The sequence below is a fragment of the Spodoptera frugiperda genome, chromosome 6, assembly GCF_023101765.2.
Source record: "Spodoptera frugiperda isolate SF20-4 chromosome 6, AGI-APGP_CSIRO_Sfru_2.0, whole genome shotgun sequence".
Lineage (NCBI taxonomy): Eukaryota > Metazoa > Arthropoda > Insecta > Lepidoptera > Noctuidae > Spodoptera > Spodoptera frugiperda.
This window is the reverse complement of record NC_064217.1, coordinates 11,207,230-11,225,346: the sequence shown is the minus strand read 5'-3', so window position 1 is coordinate 11,225,346 and position 18,117 is coordinate 11,207,230. Positions and strand designations below refer to the sequence as shown.

Genomic DNA, 18,117 nt, shown 5'->3' with positions numbered 1-18,117 from the left:
TATTCGATATTAGCGACCCCAAAAACCACAACAATGACACTCATGTCGAAAAATGACAATGCCAGAATCTCTATAGAGCTTTGTCCCACCAAAAAAATATAGTGTACAGACATGCCAAATGTAGCATTCTATTGCTGCTCTATTAGTGATAACTAAAAACATGATTAAAAGCCTTTAGATCTTGCGGTTTCTATATGAATCTAAGTACAAAATATTACATTTAGGTTAGGTTAATTGCAGTTATAATGGTAGAAATAATTAAATTACAATGCTATCATAGGGTGTTTAGCTATGAAAGGAAGGAATGTCATCACTCATCACCAATATCACCTTTAGTAATCCTACTTTAATTCATAATCATAACGAAACAACAATGTAAACAGAACAGACAGAGCGAATGTCAAATAATGACTTTTTGGACATAATGACACACGCACGCCAATGAGGTTTCGTTACATCTAATCACTAACGATCAAACACGAAATCATAATTATAATATGCATTCATTATATGTAATATATATTATAAAAAAAATTAACTAGCAGTATGTATTAAAACCAAATTCATATTAAAATTCGTACACATTACATTAATAAATCTTTTTTTTTATTGAATTACTCGTTTTGTTCCTTGTGCAAGCGTACTAAGAAACGCAGAGGGTCGCGATAAATACAGGAAATAGGCCTTGGGTTTTTAAAATTCTTTTTATTTCCTAATTTTTATCCGCAAGTTTATCAGAATAATAATTAAGTAACCAAGGGTCTTATTTTCATTGCATAATTTTGATTAATTTACATTTTTTGTACATTGATGAAATTAAGTGGGGCAGGATCTGGCATGGTCATTTATATATTTATGTCGGCGCCATCTTGAACTTAGATTTTCACTTTATATTCGTTATAAGCGACCCCAAAAACCATGAAAATGACACCCATGATGGAAAGTTGGCAAATCTTGTCGGCGCCATCTTGGATTTTGATTTTGACTCCATATTCGCTATAAGCGACCCCAAAAACCACGAAAATGACACCCATGATGGAAAGTTGGCAAATCTAGTCGGCGCCATCTTGGATTTTGATTTTGACTCCATATTCGCTATAAGCGACCCCAAAAACCATGAAAATGACACCCATGTTGGAAAGTTGGCAAATCTTGTCGGCGCCATCTTGGATTTTGATTTTGACTCCATATTCGCTATAAGCGACCCCAAAAACCATGAAAATGACACCCATGATGGAAAGTTGGCAAATCTTGTCGGCGCCATCTTGGATTTTGATTTTGACTCCATATTCGCTATAAGCGACCCCAAAAACCATGAAAATGACACCCATGATGGAAAGTTGGCAAATCTTGTCGGCGCCATCTTGGATTTTGATTTTGACTCCATATTCGCTATAAGCGACCCCAAAAACCATGAAAATGACACCCATGATGGAAAGTTGGCAAATCTTGTCGGCGCCATCTTGGATTTTGATTTTGACTCCATATTCGCTATAAGCGACCCCAAAAACCATGAAAATGACACCCATGATGGAAAGTTGGCAAATCTTGTCGGCGCCATCTTGGATTTTGATTTTGACTCCATATTCGCTATAAGCGACCCCAAAAACCATGAAAATGACACCCATGGTGGAAAGTTGGCAAATCTTGTCGGCGCCATCTTGGATTTTGATTTTGACTCCATATTCGCTATAAGCGACCCCAAAAACCATGAAAATGACACCCATGATGGAAAGTTGGCAAATCTTGTCGGCGCCATCTTGGATTTTGATTTTGACTCCATATTCGCTATAAGCGACCCCAAAAACCATGAAAATGACACCCATGGTGGAAAGTTGTCGGCGCCATCTTGGATTTTGATTTTGACTCCATATTCGCTATAAGCGACCCCAAAAACCATGAAAATGACACCCATGATGGAAAGTTGGCAAATCTTGTCGGCGCCATCTTGGATTTTGATTTAACCTCATGTTCAAAATAATATAACGAAACATTCTATATTCAGTAAAGTGTTGCTCGTACAGAATGTGTAAAAAAACATACAAACAGCCGAACATAGTACCTCCTCCTTTTTGTGAAGTCGGTAAAAATATCAAGATTGGTTTGTGAAGTATAATATCAAATATTTTGTACTCGTACAGCGATCTTTTTCAAGGCCATTTTTTGTAACAGGCGACGCAGCGTCCACCCACGACAGCGCTTGAGCGCAGACTGAAATTTCATTTGACATTTTCTATCCAATAAATCTAAATAGTAAACAAATAAAATAACCCTTATTGCTACGCTTTAAAGATGACGTCTGACAGCAAAATAGGAGAAAAAATTAAACGGGAACTTTTATTTATTTCCGAGACAATTTGAAATATTTTCGTAATTTTTTTCCACAGTATAATTTTTGATTATGTCTGCTTCCCCGGGATATTTTTTTGAGATTCAGAATTATGCGTGTAGTAGCAGTAAAATGTTCCTAAACTCAACCCTTTTTTGTCAATTTTGTGTGAAGAGGTAAAGAAAAATCGTGTTTGCAATAATAAAATATAACTTTTTTTCACATTACAAATCAATATTTTGGAGATAAAGAAGTGATCTATCTATTGTAATTGTTAGTTATGTTCAGTTAAGTTTCTTTTGGTCGTAATATGTACTGAAAAATAGCCTATTTTCGTCAGATTTGAGAACGCGTCCTTAAATACTCCCATTATAGGTCAATTAATTAATTGATTTCATTTCCTTAATTAAATAAATGATTCATGGTCCAATTTGTATTGGTCTCTAATCTATTAATAGCGTTATCTAATATTTATGATAGAGGAGTAGATTGTACTTGTTCACTCATGTTGTTCAAGTGCTTTGGTTTCATTTGCTACTTATGTTAAGGTTTGTCTATAACGTTAACCACTGTTAAAGCGCATTAAAAACCGTGAAAATGCCCTAATATTTAGCAAATTCCGTTTTCCAATTGTGGCTCCCCTGCCCACCTTCCCCGGAAATATCTGACAAAACATAATCAACAACACCAGAAGTATCTAAATCACCCCGGAGACCCACTTAACCTAGCTCATGTCTTTCAGAATTTCCTAATTTTCCGTACAAACATTGCGTGGCTCGCAGGCGGAGGGTTGTCGCCCTTGGTTGTCATGGCGACGGGCATTTTATGCGCCCCACGTTGCCTTCGCCCGGCCCTCTGGAGGGGTAATATGAATTTGGCAAGGTTACCCCCTTCCCTCCCCGCCCAAAGGTCTGGAATCCAATGAGAGTTGGACTTATTTATTGTGGCTTACACGTGGTATGTTATTTTGTTGATTCAATCGTCTCGTGTTTGTATGTCTGGTTAAATTCAGGTGTTATTACACAAAGGGTTGATATGTACACACCCTCTTAATGAATACCACGACTAACGACTTCATTTACATTCGTATTTCACTCGACCGTCAGCAATGTGGTAATTTACAATCATCGGTTTGTAAACTTCCAAAAGTTCATGACTCCTTGGTATTTATACCACCATTGTGTTCCAAATCAATATTTTTACTGAACACAATGTTAGCGGCCATGTTTGGCAAACAAGTCTGCGGGCTGTTTGTAATTGTAATGTTAATTATTATTGTGTTTTACCTTTGTATCTCCACCCTTTCCGCCTGAGGGATCAATTTGTGAAAGTTGAAAGTACTTCATAATTACAAATGCACCCTCCTCTTGATATCTCAGTGCTCCTAAGCCCCGACACGTTTCTCTTACATTACCAAGTTCTTTACAATAACCTTGGCGTGCTAAGTAGTGCTTCCCATGGTTATTGTTTTGCTTACCATAAAAAATGTACTTGGTAGGTTCATGAATCATCTAGTCGTTTCTGAAATAGGTATAAAATTACCTCGCTAAATGAACATTTCCTTGTATGTAGTTATATTTGACCATGTTTATCGAATGTCATACGGCCTTCCTCAATGCACACATGCCTGCGGTTATTGGATTTATCAACATCTAGTTCACGTGCTGATTTATTATTATTTATTTCTCCATTACTCTTATGCCCCACAAACGTTTATTTATCTATCTTGATTAACTAACCACGTAATCCTAGGTGTTGTTCTCTACAAATAAAGACCGAGAAACATTTAGAAAACCTTTTATCGCTTGAAACGAGAATATAAATAAATCAGATTCCCCCAAAATAAATTCAAATGTCACAACATCTAAGATTAGACCTATAAAATAAAAGTGTTGGTGAAGAAAGTAAAATTATCCCGGGGAATAAGATCTGAGCTGAATGCTGAATACTTGTTAGAATATAACGAAGCTGGTGTCACGCTAGCAATCTAATACGCAGTAATAATTTAGCATTTCTAGACACGTTCTAACACAGCCACGTTATACGAACTGCCAGACTGAATCAATAAACGGAGGGTAGAAAGATAAAGTTTGACGGTGATGCCACCGAAATGCGAAGTTATGAAATGATAAGTTCATACTTAGGAATTTTCAGACGGCCAAGTATTTCTTATTGGATGTCAAAGATATGAAGTGGAATTTGAATTAGAAACTAAATCTAGTTCAAGATAATAAATTATAAGATTTGAACGATTTAGTACTTTTTGGACATAACTTTCTTTGGTATGATAGGTACCTATGGTCTATATGGTCACCTTGACATTCAATGGTCACTACATATTGTAGTATTCATATAAGTTGTTTCCATGTTCAATTTACAACCATGTGTTCAACAAATGACGTGTGTTTACGCAACCGGTCAACATGGCACATCTATCAAGGTTAGACAACTTAGATACTGTTGTATAACAACATGGTGATAAAATATGTTAAAACGTAAACATACTTAGTGTTATGAATGGGAAGTCATTTGTGGACATGTGAAAATAAGTTTAGGCTTTTTGGTCTTTAGCTTTGATCACTTCTGTCATGTTTTGCTGGATCTTTAAACATCTTCCAACTATTTTCGGTGACATACTCAATTTTGTTGAAATAATTGGAGTACACATACTTTACACAATGAAATCTCTTTCGTTATTACGGTGGTTGGGTAAAAAATCCACAATTTCTTTACTTGACATCGTATAATCCCATTTTATTTCTCTGCAATATTTTTCCAGCAACAGCAGCCGTATCGTTCCCCAGTTTTCCTTTAAATCGGATGTATCTAATCGCTCGTTGGAGATCGGAAAGCTCGTATCCGCGTGTTTCCGAAGCCCTACCTGCGTTTCCGCGTTGCACACTATGTACCCGTTTGCGTTTGGTTTATAGTTTTTCCGCATTGCGCCATTGTTACTATTCTCTTCAACGTTGACATGTCCTTTCCAACTCTGACCAGTTTCTATTTCCATATTCATTTCCAGTAGCTGTATTTTTTCCGAATATTTTGGTCCTCTATTCTCTCCCTTTTGCATAAAAGTTTTTATAGCTCTGTATTCGTATCGCATTGACAACGTTGATATGATTTTTATATGGATACTCGTACGTGGAATGAAATTGATACGGCGTGGGTAGCAGTTGTGGACAAACAACCAGCGCGACCCCTGTGGGCTCAGTCAACAAGCGTAACATGATAAACTATTGATACAGTCTCTATGTTTTAGTGTATCAGTAACGATATGAAATGCGTTGACCTTTTATTGATGTTAATTAAATAAAATATCTAACTTTCCCAGATTTAAGTGGTGTATGAGAAAATCAAGAAAATCAAGGTGGGCGGTTAAATGTGCCTGTGAGTGTATAATTATATTGTATGTCCTATCATTGATATATTCTCTATAATCTACTACAATGTTAATACTTGCTTTGTTTCAAGTCTTACTCTTTTGTTTCCCGTAAATTGCGCACATGCCCTAATATTTTTCGACCCCTTGTTTAGGACGGGTGTAAAAGACAACATCCTTTGTTTATTTTTTCGCTCAAGTGATCACAGTTTCGTGCCCGACAGTTCACGACCCGGCTTCGAACGAAAGGTGATTGGGGTTAAGCCTAGTGGAGACTAGTGAAAATTAATAGGAGGATTTTGTTTAGTCTTGATGAGACGAGCAGTAAGTAATTTATTATTAGTTCGTGTTGGAGCATTCTTTAGACCGTTGCTCTGTCTTTAAATCCTCTGCATAGTTTGCTTTGGAATTTTTATTAAAGTACAAATCTACTACCGGTGCAAATGTAACAGCGAAATTCTGAAATCCAATTTCTGTAGTGTCGTATTTTTCCAGTGTACACAATATTAGGAGGCTGTAAGCAAGGTGTTGTTGACTCAGACTGCTTGGATTTATTAATGCATTTCAGTGCTTTCGTTGCAGTCGCATTGTTTTCCGCGCCGCTGCTTTTGTCTCGGAATTTTGTTAACTTTTTGCTGCTAGTAAATCATTGCTAGCATACTAGTCGTTTTCAAGAATTGAAATATCTGCGTTCTACGAAATATTAATATTTTCTAAGTTAGAAACTAATTTCATTTGAGTCTAATTTCAATTTTGCGTCAGACGGTTTCAGCTAAAATAATATTATGTGAACAGTAAAATAAACGTTGTAGAAATAGAATTGCTACTGAAATGAAATGAAAAGTAAATAAAGAGACCAATTTGTTATTTTGACGGTTTTGTTAATATAACTCAAAATGTTTTATTTTTGTTAGCAAAAGTCTGGATTAAAAAGTACATTAATTACCCACCTTTTTATTTTTTGTTGATAATTTACAAGCTCTCCTTGTTTATGACCTACTTGTCATAAGACGTGACGGCCTTAAGCCAATTTGTTGGCAGCTTTAAAGCAGACGTCGTTCCCAAAGTACGGTTAATGGAAAACTGACTGGAATTGAAATGATGAGGGTATGATGTAAGCTCTGTTCTTGGCTAAAACTCTCTGAGGTTCCTTACGTCAGGATTTTGATTTGATATTTGTATTTTGAAAGATCGTGAACGTGTTTAATTTTAAAGATGGTAATAGATGTCGCTATTAGCTAAATGTTTATTAGGGAGATAGAGAGAAAAGTAGTACTTACTTTTTTCTTTTTTTTTATGAGGGCGGAAAATCATCCAATCACTTCTCCCGCCTTGGGCGAGGCGAGAGGGAGTGTCAGACTCTTACTGACTAAAAACCACCCCGTTCCTTCTCCTGCTTTTCGAGCCGGAGCCCCGGTAAACCCGCTAGGTAGTCCGCAGCTCCGGATCAGGCATCAGCCCTACTGGGCCCCATCTGTGGTGGTCTGATGGCTCATTGAGGCGCGCGCGGAACGCGACGCGCCGCACGCGACGCGCCGCACGCACGGTCTGGTTCTGTTCGGGCGATGAGCTACCCTTGCTCGCCGTCCGCAGGCCCGCACCTACGGTGGCCGGAGATCGTCCCGCGATCCCCGACGCCCAGAGTGTCTCTCGCGACGGCTTGGGCGTGAGGAGGTTTGTTCTCTCACGCGCCCCGCCTCCTCCTTAGCTAGCATGACTGCTTCACAGAAGGAGGAGACGGCATCCCAGTCCCTCTCGCTCCGCACCATGGCTTGAACCAGTGCCGGGCGCGAGAGGTCGCCGTCGCCGACCACATCCCTGAGGACTTGGCGGTGCTCAGCCCACGCAGGGCACACCGCCACTGTATGTTCTACAGTGTCCTCCGGGCGGTCCTCGCAGTGATGACACCCGGGCGTTTCCTCCCGCCCAATAAGGAACAGGAACCTACCGAAACTCCCATGTCCGGTAAGCACCTGCGTCAGGCGGTAGGTGAGGACGCCGTGGCGCCTCTCTAGCCACTCCTCAAAGAGGGGACTTACCGCTGCAATGACAGCGAGCCCAAAGTAGTACTTACTTACAATATGAAAAGAGGCTTTATGGAAATGTAACAAAAACGACATTTTCATTAAAGAATTCTACATTTTGCAGTTGCAATTTTTCAGTATGACCCATTTCTCGCGTTAACAAATTGGAGCGTATGTGAGATAAACGCACAAGTTACACTTTGCAGGTCCATTTCACACTGAAATAAACACGTGTAAAGGCTATGAACCATGTTAACATACGAATAAATGGATTGTTAATATTCTGAGCGAATATTTACTTCACGTAATGTTTACTTTGATAATGAAATGTGATTTTTATCGAGTACACTATTGCGTTCGATTTGTATTACAACATTAATCTTTATTTGAGATCTTTTCCAATTGAAGTGGTTGGATTAAAAGGTTGTTTGAAAGGTTAGTTCATCGTCTATGTTATGACTATAGACATCCATCACACTTAAACAGTCTAGAGATATAAGCTCTCGACATAATTGTCCTTCAAGTATAGTATAAACGTGCAAAATTCAAATGAAATTGTCCTACAAAAATATAACTGTCCTGCAAATATAAATAGTTCTACAACTCCGGTCAGGAACCCCAAATCCGTCACAGGATGAGTCAGAAACCCACTTATGATACTTGAACCCTATCCATACGTGTCCGTACACCATAGTCTTCACAGAACGTGAAGTTATGCATGCGAATATTATTAGCACAGACCGTTCTATAAATATTTTCGTACCAAATATAGACTCTCTAGTATGTGTGGCTATGCTGTGCTAGTATTTTGATTATTCTAAACAGGTAATCGTGGTTAACTTGACTGGAAGGTATTGGGACAAGGTTAATCTGCTTCCTTAGAAGGTTGCTTCCTAAGTTGGTGGTTTTTTATAGTTGTTTAGACTTGTAGTGAAATCTGATATTGTTTACAGTTTAGTGTTGTATCAAGTATTAGGTTATTGATTGGTCTTAAAATATTAAGAGTGTTATTGGTCTTTGCAAGAACAGAAAAATATGATTAGGTATTTATCCGGGTCTGGTGTTCTGAAAATAATTTCTATTAATAACCCATTAAATGTAAGCAAGACCTGTTTTTCAACATTCATGAAATCCAGCATAATGTTGACGTTGACAAGACAGATAAAATAAAGGAGAATAAAAAAAAAAATGTAACCATTCTCATACACCTTTAAAGAACATAATTTCATATACATTTTTTAGTTCTTTTAGTTGTCTCAGTCAATCGACTGGTACATTGACCGCTGTAAAGGACACCAGGGATAACTCCCAGTGTCCCGACGGTCAATCCGTCCCCTATTTTCCAATACACTACGTTTCCGCGCAGGGTACGCAGTATATGCTTTTAGTTAATCGCCTTACACATACACATCCAGTTGACTGAACTTTGCTGAACTACGTACTTGGACAAACGATGTCTATGTAGCAAAAAGACATGGTAATGTACTCTAAAAGATGTGTATAATAAAGCTTCTATAAACTCGCAGCACTCTCAACCACACCATTTTTGTTGACACTTCAACCATTCAGGATATGCCATTAAAACCGAAATTTACCAAAATTTAATTTGTTCAAGAATTCACACGTGAAAACATAACAAGGAAAAACACTTCTGCGTTCATAATATGGAAAATAATAAAAAAAATTGTAGTAACTGTACTGAATTAACTAAAAAATCGTGGGTTACTCGGAAATCAGTAGAGCTTTTCTCCATATATTTACGTGAGTAAACCATGATTTTTTAGTTAAAATAATAAGATACCAAATGTAATTGAAGAAATAATTTTCTTTATTAAATTAAGGCGCTAATCTTGTTTTAGGCTTATTCGTAAAATTAACGCGGCCACAGAAATCTGAGCCAACGTTTGTATACGAGATTAAAATTTCCACTGGCACTCCTTTGCTCGTTGTGAAACCAAAAGTACGTACTTAATGGCTACTAATAAGGTTTCAGTGTAACCTGGATCCAAGTTTTCATGACCGTTGTTTCCCCGGCTGTATTGTTTTGAAGAACAACTTTCTTCTTTGGGGTTTCGTTTCAACAAAGTTTCAGAAGAGAGAACAATGTTCAAGATTTTTTTGTTACGAAGCGTTCTGTTAGTCTCGAGACAGAGACAGAGTCTTAGTCTAGTCTTAGTCGTAAATCGAAAATCGATTCTGGCATCAAAGGATTGCTCTTGTTGTAAAACTAATTTCTATCCATCTATTGACAGGACTGAGGGTATACTGGCTAAATTGAGCGCAGTTCCAACTAAGCCATAGTGTCTCTGTATATTAACTGTAGACGTAGCGTACATTGCATATTGAACCTCTTTCTCAAGTCGCTGAAAATGGCGCCTTGTGTGAAATAAGGCAACTTTACGACCTCTACGTGCCCGCGTTAAAATCCTCAAGCATTGTATACTGAACAGAAACATAGGGTGCTCCGCTCCCTGACAGAAATTCTACGTAAATGGTGATAAAAGTCTGGCTCCAACTTGTGTTCTATTAAAAATATATTTCGTGACGTAATCGTCTCGTCTCCGCTGCTCGGAAATGGGACCTTCAAATGTCGCTCAGTATTTTCAATCTAAGGAAAAAGTAACATTAGCGAATACTGACGCTTCTCCCTAGATGTGTGCTAGGAATGACATGAATAATGTAGAAGTATTTTATTTTTATTCAGTCCACGATTGGTGAATTGAAGTAAATTCATCTCCTTCACGTAACGTAGTGAGAAAAACGTATTTTCGATTACCCTTGTAATGCTCGTTGGATTACACCGTCAATGAGCTGCGAAATTGTATCAGTAGTAGGCACCAATACCGTTTTACTCGCGGGCTCATAAATAAAATTAATACGTTTTCCCCTTGGGAGCTGCGAAACGATAACTTTTTATGTAATCCGATCGAAAATGTTCTTATTATGCATTTTACAATGTGGGAGTATCGATCGATGTCGATGGACGAGTCACTGTTTGGCGGTTGTTCGAGCGAATCTCATTCATTCCCTGAAACCTGGTTCCTGTTGTGTTGGTCTGCTTCTCACGTATTGTTCCGTGTGACCTACCCCTCTGTCGTCACATCCAGGTCTGCGTGCCCATTGCGTTTGGCAGCCGTGTCGAAAGTGGGCGCGGTAATGTGACTCTTCCGTTGCGATACCGCCGGTTATGATGCCCTCGTGGTTTGTCGAAAGTATTTAACGTTTGAGTGAAGGGCTAAATTGCTAAAGTATTTTAATAAGTCGTTTTGGAAAGTTTAATGCTTCTATTATACTCTAAACATAGAGAGATAACTCTAATTTCACATAGTTTAATTATGACTACACATATATTACCAACTTAGAAATGAGTCACTATAAATAGCGACGAATTTCAAACTTTCCAGCGTTATAAGCTCATATCGCATAAATTAGGTTTTCAAACTTAGTTTGAGCTGGGTTGCAAACAATACATGTGTGGCGCTATCTAGGACATACTGAGGCAACAATAAACTTACTTGCGTCGATCGATGTTTTCAAACTTTACCTTTATTAACCCAAAAAGGCTGTCTAAATAGATTTGTAACAGCTTTCAACACCAATTTCCTTGCTCATAAAAGCGAACGAATGAATGATAAATTCTAGGTTATAAATTAGAAATATACAGTCCGTAAGTAGAATATAATTGTCATACGTATTCTAGACTCAGATCTATGACCCCTAGACACGTGACCCTATCATTTGTCTTTCTATATTTTGAGACATTTAAAATAGCTTTAATAACACAGTAACCAGTCTACAGAGTTGTTAGTTATGTAAGTTATAAAAGTATTTTTAGTACAAAATCAATAGAATGTCATAAAAGGTCGCCGCAAGCCACACGGTGTCGACTTTGTTCTCCAGTATAAATATGCACAGCGGGGTCTTTAATTAGATAAGTGTAGCGAAAGAAGAGGTAGCCGTAGAGGTCATATTATAAAACTTGGCAAGTAAATTGTTACCTAGTCTTTTACTGAAATTAATTTACTGTTATTCTGTTCTTGGGACCACTGAAACTCTTTTAATTTAAGCTCATGTTTTGTTAAATACGACAGACGCTAAAATCGTAGTATTAAGTATTTGTGAAAACACACCTAAAATCTTGTCGTCGAATCCTGCCAAGGCCAACATATACCTTATTATGATTTACTAACAAAATTTATCGAACCTGTTCCATGCCAATGATTGGCTTCAACGGAGATTACTCAAGCAAAACATTGAGGATTATCTCATAGACGCGTTTCGATCTCATCAAAATATATCATAAGACAGGTTTAAGTAGCAGACAGTAATCTGTTTACTTCAACAATATAAAACGTCTGTTCCATTTAGATAACAAAAAACGAAATGTATATTTTTATAAAACGCGAACACCAACCCACGCTCCTGCCTTATTAAAAAGGGTTGATATAAAAAGGATTTGGAGATCCCCTTTTGAAATATTGGTTTTATGTCCCTCCCTGCTACCTACCTACGTCATGTACCTATTGTCTTGTCAGAAAATACGCAATAGGAAATTGAACATTGATTTTTAGGTCACATATGAACTGGGTTGGTATTAAAAAGTCATAGAGTGAAGAGAAACGGTTTGCATGTAAATTAACATGGCGTCGTTCGCACCGGGCTGTGATTGGATTGGTTCCGTTGTGCATGAAGTCCTCGTAATACAGGAACTGCAATATGCAATCATACCAGGGCAGACTAAATGAACGTGTTCGAAAGCTAGTGTTAATTTGGTTCTAGATTTCTGACATACTCTAGATTTGTACTATGTGAATCACAACAACCACGTTCAGACTAATTAAAGTAAGACTCTAATGAATAGGATTATAATTGTTTAATTTTGTTTAGAGATACTCTTTTTTGTAAACAAAGCAAGGCAAACATAACCCTATCGCATCTCCTTGTCAGCAAACTACACGATGTCGCTCAAGATTGAATAAGGTCATTATGGCCACATTCTGATTGAATCAGCCATCTCATTGAGACATTAGTCTTCGTTACCATAATCATTACATGCAATGTCATTGTTTAACAGAATTAACCCATAGAAGTTGATATCAAGTATCGAGTAACTGAGCATAATGAATGGCATGGTTCTATTGAATTGAGAACAAACGGCCATAAACAAACGCAAATGATACCAGTTTATGTGTTTCGTTATAGCGTAGCGCCAACCTGATCGTGATCAATCTGTTTAATTCAATATTTCCATCGTTTGTAGGTAACTAGTGGGTAGGGAGAGTGAGGGTGATTCGAAAAATCTAAACTTTTATTCGTTACCCTCCATTATTACATTATTACTTGATAGCTAGGGAAACGGTTTAAGTTTGTAAAGACATTTTCGTTTTGACCGTCGCCGTCATCAGCGTCAGACGATAGTAACATCACGCGACACGCGACTATACAGAAAATATGTGGAAAGATGCTACGTTTAAAGGTTACCGAATATATTTTCTAATTGTTTTTTTTTTGTTTGTTCACAGAAAGAAGATCGAATCCCTAGGCAGGATGACGGCGATGACGCAGGAGGAAATGGTGGCCGGTGCGCGCACCGTGGCCGCGGGGCTCGAGGCGCTGCGAGCTGAGCATGCACAGCTGCTGGCCGGGCTGGCTGCCAACACAGAGCATGAGCACGAGAAGGCGGCTCTCGTGAGGAAGAGCATTGATGCCATCGAACTCGGATTGGGTGAAGCGCAGGTTAGTTTCTAACTTTATTTACCGACATTAAAAAAGGAGGAGGTTATGTTTTATTTACTGTGAATGAATTTATGATGAGATGACGTATGATAAGGAAAATCGAAGAATACGGTGAAAATCAATGTTCTATCAGGTACGATACTAAACAAAAATAAATAGCATTGCCTAGTCGACACTTTTAATACTTTTGATAAATCGATTGTGATACTCGTATCAATATTTTCGTCACAATCGTAACGTAATCTGAAGGCCAAAAACATCAACAGCTTCCTAAACACATTACTACGCTGTATCTATCTATATCACTACTTCTCCAAGTGGCAATCTCTTTCACGTTTAACCAATCTTTACTGTTTATCTCGGCCAAATCTTCGCTAGGGTGAAGTACTTATCTACCTATATTTGGCAGGGCTTTTAGATAAACTTAATGTAATCTTATGTTCGAAGTGCTCGTGCTTTTAAAGGGAATGACGTAAATCCAATAAAATGTTTTGTTGTGCCGTGCTTCGGTACGAATGGGTCAGCTACACCGGAGTGATACCACGGTCGACAGAAAACTGACGTGAAACAACGCTTACGTTGTATTTCGTTGTGTAAGTGAGGTTACCGGAGGCCCCAAAAGGCTGGAAACCTGGTGTTTCGGGTGTCCATGGGCAGCGGCGATTGCTTACCATCAAGTGATACGTTTGCTCGGTTACCAGCTTATATATAAAAAAAAAATCATAAAATAATTCACCTTTGCTTAAAACAGCATGTTTCTTACTTATTGATTAACCGACTTCAGTAATGTTATTTATCTTTAACCTCTACTGGCGATTTCGTGTTAACTCTCAATATTTGCAATTCATTTGCTTAACCCGTAACCAAATACAAGCTGCGTTTTTATTGCGTTTCCCGTTGTTTGTATTGCGGCAATACCTGTTCAATTCCTTTGTACTCAGTTTGCGAGTAAAGTATTTTAAATACCATCCACTCTATATCTGCTTAACAAATAAGTAATGCTAGCATAATTAACAAAAATACTTTAATGGAATTTCAACTTAATTTCCAAAATGCTAAAGGTGAAAATCAGCAAAATTATTACATAACTTCGGTACCCTTAATACGCCGGATCGAATCAGCGCCGAACCCACGCTCGTTTCGTTACTTTAAACGTAAAGGAAACTTATACTAAGGACCCGATAGCCTTATATACAGTCTGTAAATGAATACATCAGGTGAGATAGTGGTCAAAACCTGCTTCAAACGCGTGCTATGCTACGTGTAAACAAACGTGATCGTACAGGCTTTAGATTCCAAACACATGTCATGTCTTAGCACGGCGTGAGGTCCTTGCGGTCTGTGGTATGTTACATCTGTCCAACGGATGCTGTTACACGTACGTACTATTCAATACGTGATATACAGCTTAGTAGCCTTAGAACGAGTTTCCTATACGTCCAACGAAAACGAAATAAAAGCGTGTTCGGCTCTCTGATTTGTTGGTGTATTCGAGCTGGCCAATCAGAACGCCGAACGTTTGCTTTACGTTTACAGTAAACCAAACTTGTACTAAGGATACAGAGGGCCGAACGAGCTCTCATTTTGATTACTTTAAACGTAAAGCAAACTCATACTAAGGGTACAGAAGAGGTAACATTTGTATTCTGAACTTCGATCTTTAATGTCAACGTACGGTAATTAATTTACTCAAGAAACTCCCTAATTAGTTCTCCGTGAAAATTGCTAACGTTTATCTAGATAAGCGACACGCTGCCATGTAGGTAAGGTTGCACGCGAAGCTCGACGTGAAGAACTATTGATCAAACGCTAGCGGCTTAGTAACAAACTAACTATGAGAAAATATTCTTTAATATTTTCATCAAAAGATGTGTTTTCCAGACAACTTTGCAAGTTTTCTTTTGAAGAATTTTAAACAACATACTTTTAAAACATTTTTTCTTTTGATAAAATGTTTTGCTTTTATCTCAAAAGTTATGGAAAACAGGTCAAGAGTTTAGTCATTGAACGGCTGGGCTTTGAAAAATCCATATAAATGAAAAGGTTCTGAGAGATTTAAAACAAACAGCCTCTGGGTAGCCTAGATTCGCTGAATGCCTTTAAGGACTCGCCGTTAGAGCATCATTTAGGTCACACCCAGCCCGCCTCGAGGGCTCTGCTATATAAACTAGAGCTGCTAACGTGTAAAAGGAAAGTTTAGAAACAAAATGTCGAAGAGCGCTTTCACAGTTTTGCTTTTAACGTTTTCAATTCCGATTTTTGTAAAAGATCGCTTCGGTTCTTTTTCAGAAATGGGAACTGAAGGAAAATATTGGAATAGTTTGTGTTTTGTACGTTGGAAACTGTGTTTGTGTGGCTTGAATCATTTTTATTTATACGTGTCTGAAAAATGTTTTGTTCTAAGTATAGAGGTTTACGTGTAAAATAAATTGATCCCCAAATGACTATAATTAATCTTCTTTTACATTTTACTTATTGACAGAAGTAACCACTTTATGATAAGTCCTTTTTGTAAATAAATAATTGTAACCTTGAAAGAAAACCTTGAATTCAGAAAAAAATTAGGTACAATATTAAAAAGCAGATAAATAACATTGATGTATAAATAAAAGTAAAAACATTTTAAGTTTAAATTAAAGTTCAACATTCCTTAATTCAGTTGTAAAAGTTCATTGCCTCTTAATTGAATTCCAAATCCAGTCAGCTTTGTTTTAAAAGCAGTTTAATTACAAATATTTCGTGTTACCTTTGATTGTAATCCGTAAAAAGTTTGATTAAATAATTGTTGAACTAAATGTAAAAGCTTTGGAATAAAATTGCAGACCTTTTAAATTAAGTGGATAGTTAAAACGTTTTTATTACAAAGACTAGTATGTACTGTAATGTAAGTAAGTAAGTCGTCTAGTAATGTAGGTACTTATGTTCCTAAATTACAATAGCACTATTTAAATAAGTCTTTTCATCTCCCAGACAACATCTTCACTATTGAACATCAAATAAATAAAGATGAATAGAAAATACATAATGTATTTCACAATAGACAGCTTTATCGCTATCAGTGATCTCTTTCAAACAAACCAATTGCGTTCTATAGATACGGGTTTCTTTTGTACGGGCTAGGTAGATACAATTGTATAGAAAAATTGGAGTTACACGCCTCATCCGCTACAGTACATCATTTCATTAAACGCATTCCATAAATAACTTGCATTAACCTTTAAACCGACGCCATATTGCCTCAGTTCCCGCCATTTTTCCCTGACGTCTGACATTTTTCATAAAACGCCACAGAGTAAAAATTAAGTTGCGTGAGTGAATCACGGCGCGGTACTCCATTCAGCCACAAAGGCACGCGACACCCTCTTGTGAGGTTGACGACGTTGAGATTTCTGCGTTGGAGTATGTTGAGAGGGTTGAACAAGTCTGGAGATGACAGCGGTTTCATATTATTGCTTGTTATGTAAAATTCTAGAACATTCGATTCGATGTTGATTGATTAGTCTTATTGTGTAGAAATTCACGCATAGATAAAGTAAAAAAGCACTCAGGACGAGTATTTTGGGTATGCCTGAATAATATTTTAATTGAGCGGGTTTATCTACTGCCTTTTGTATTGATATACATTTAATATATGTATTTGTGTTCTTGTTGTCAAGACGATATCCGATTAGCTATGATAGTCGCCCCAAGATAAAAAGTTGCCTAATAACTTTGACCTACTTTGTAACTGCCATGATCAATTCCAAGGATTTTATGCCTGACATATTTGAGTAGTAATGAAAGAAAAAGTTTGTCCCCCTCAATAAAATCCCCCTAAATAAGTAAATAATGTGTTGTCTAACTTGGTTATTGTGTGTGGAACACAATCTTCGTTGACGGGCGAAATAATCCGTATTCAGTTTCAATGTGATTTTCAGTAATGTTTATGTTCATTGCGAACAGATAGCTATTTCTTTAAGATTATGTGTATCATAGGTTTCACTATTCGGCTAGTATTAGCAATTATTCTATTTACAAATGTTTATCCTATTGGTATTTGTACCACAAGTCGACACACGTACTTGACAAAACGGCCTGATAGACGTGGGAACATGTATGTTTGTTTTTCCACACAAAGGGATGCAGACATGACGCGACGACGTTCAGCCTTGGGGTGGCGACACTCGTCAGTCTGTTTTGTGTTCATCTGTACCTATGTATACTTGTATAATTAATTATGTTGTTGCATCATTTGATTGTTAGATAATTATATAAACTTAATGGCCTATGTCTTTGGTTAGTCCACATCGTCATTCGCCCAAATCGTCACGCGTTTTTTACATAACTGAAACCTGAAACCCAAAAAAGTACTTGTAGCAATAACATTTCACAATTAGTAACTAAATACGTATTAACATTACAAATAATTAATAGGCTTACCTGCACGCATTAAATTTGAAACCGCCATAATTTAAAATGTCGACAACAGCGACGAGACAGTAGGACTAACGACTCTCATTAATCAGCGAGAGTTTATTTACGTCTGGATTACCTCCCCTCCGTGCTCACCTCTCATCTCCCCCTACTAATGAAAAACTCACTCTTTACAAAAAATGTGTATAAATAAAGCTTGTCTGAGGGAATGAAAGCGATTTACGGGCGCGAAA

General features: G+C 37.5%; 1 protein-coding gene across 10 annotated transcripts in view; it reads left to right on the top strand.

Annotated features, from left to right (window-relative positions):
- Positions 1 to 18,117, top strand: part of LOC118267466 (kinesin light chain) — a 62,025-nt gene that overhangs the window by 25,301 nt on the left and 18,607 nt on the right. For all 10 annotated transcript variants that reach the window (XM_050694240.1, XM_050694239.1, XM_050694243.1 and 7 more), the window contains one exon: positions 13,258 to 13,471. In XM_050694240.1, the coding sequence (XP_050550197.1) occupies positions 13,283 to 13,471 (189 nt within the window). In that variant the 5' untranslated portion in view covers positions 13,258 to 13,282. The remainder of the gene's footprint in view (positions 1 to 13,257; positions 13,472 to 18,117) is intronic.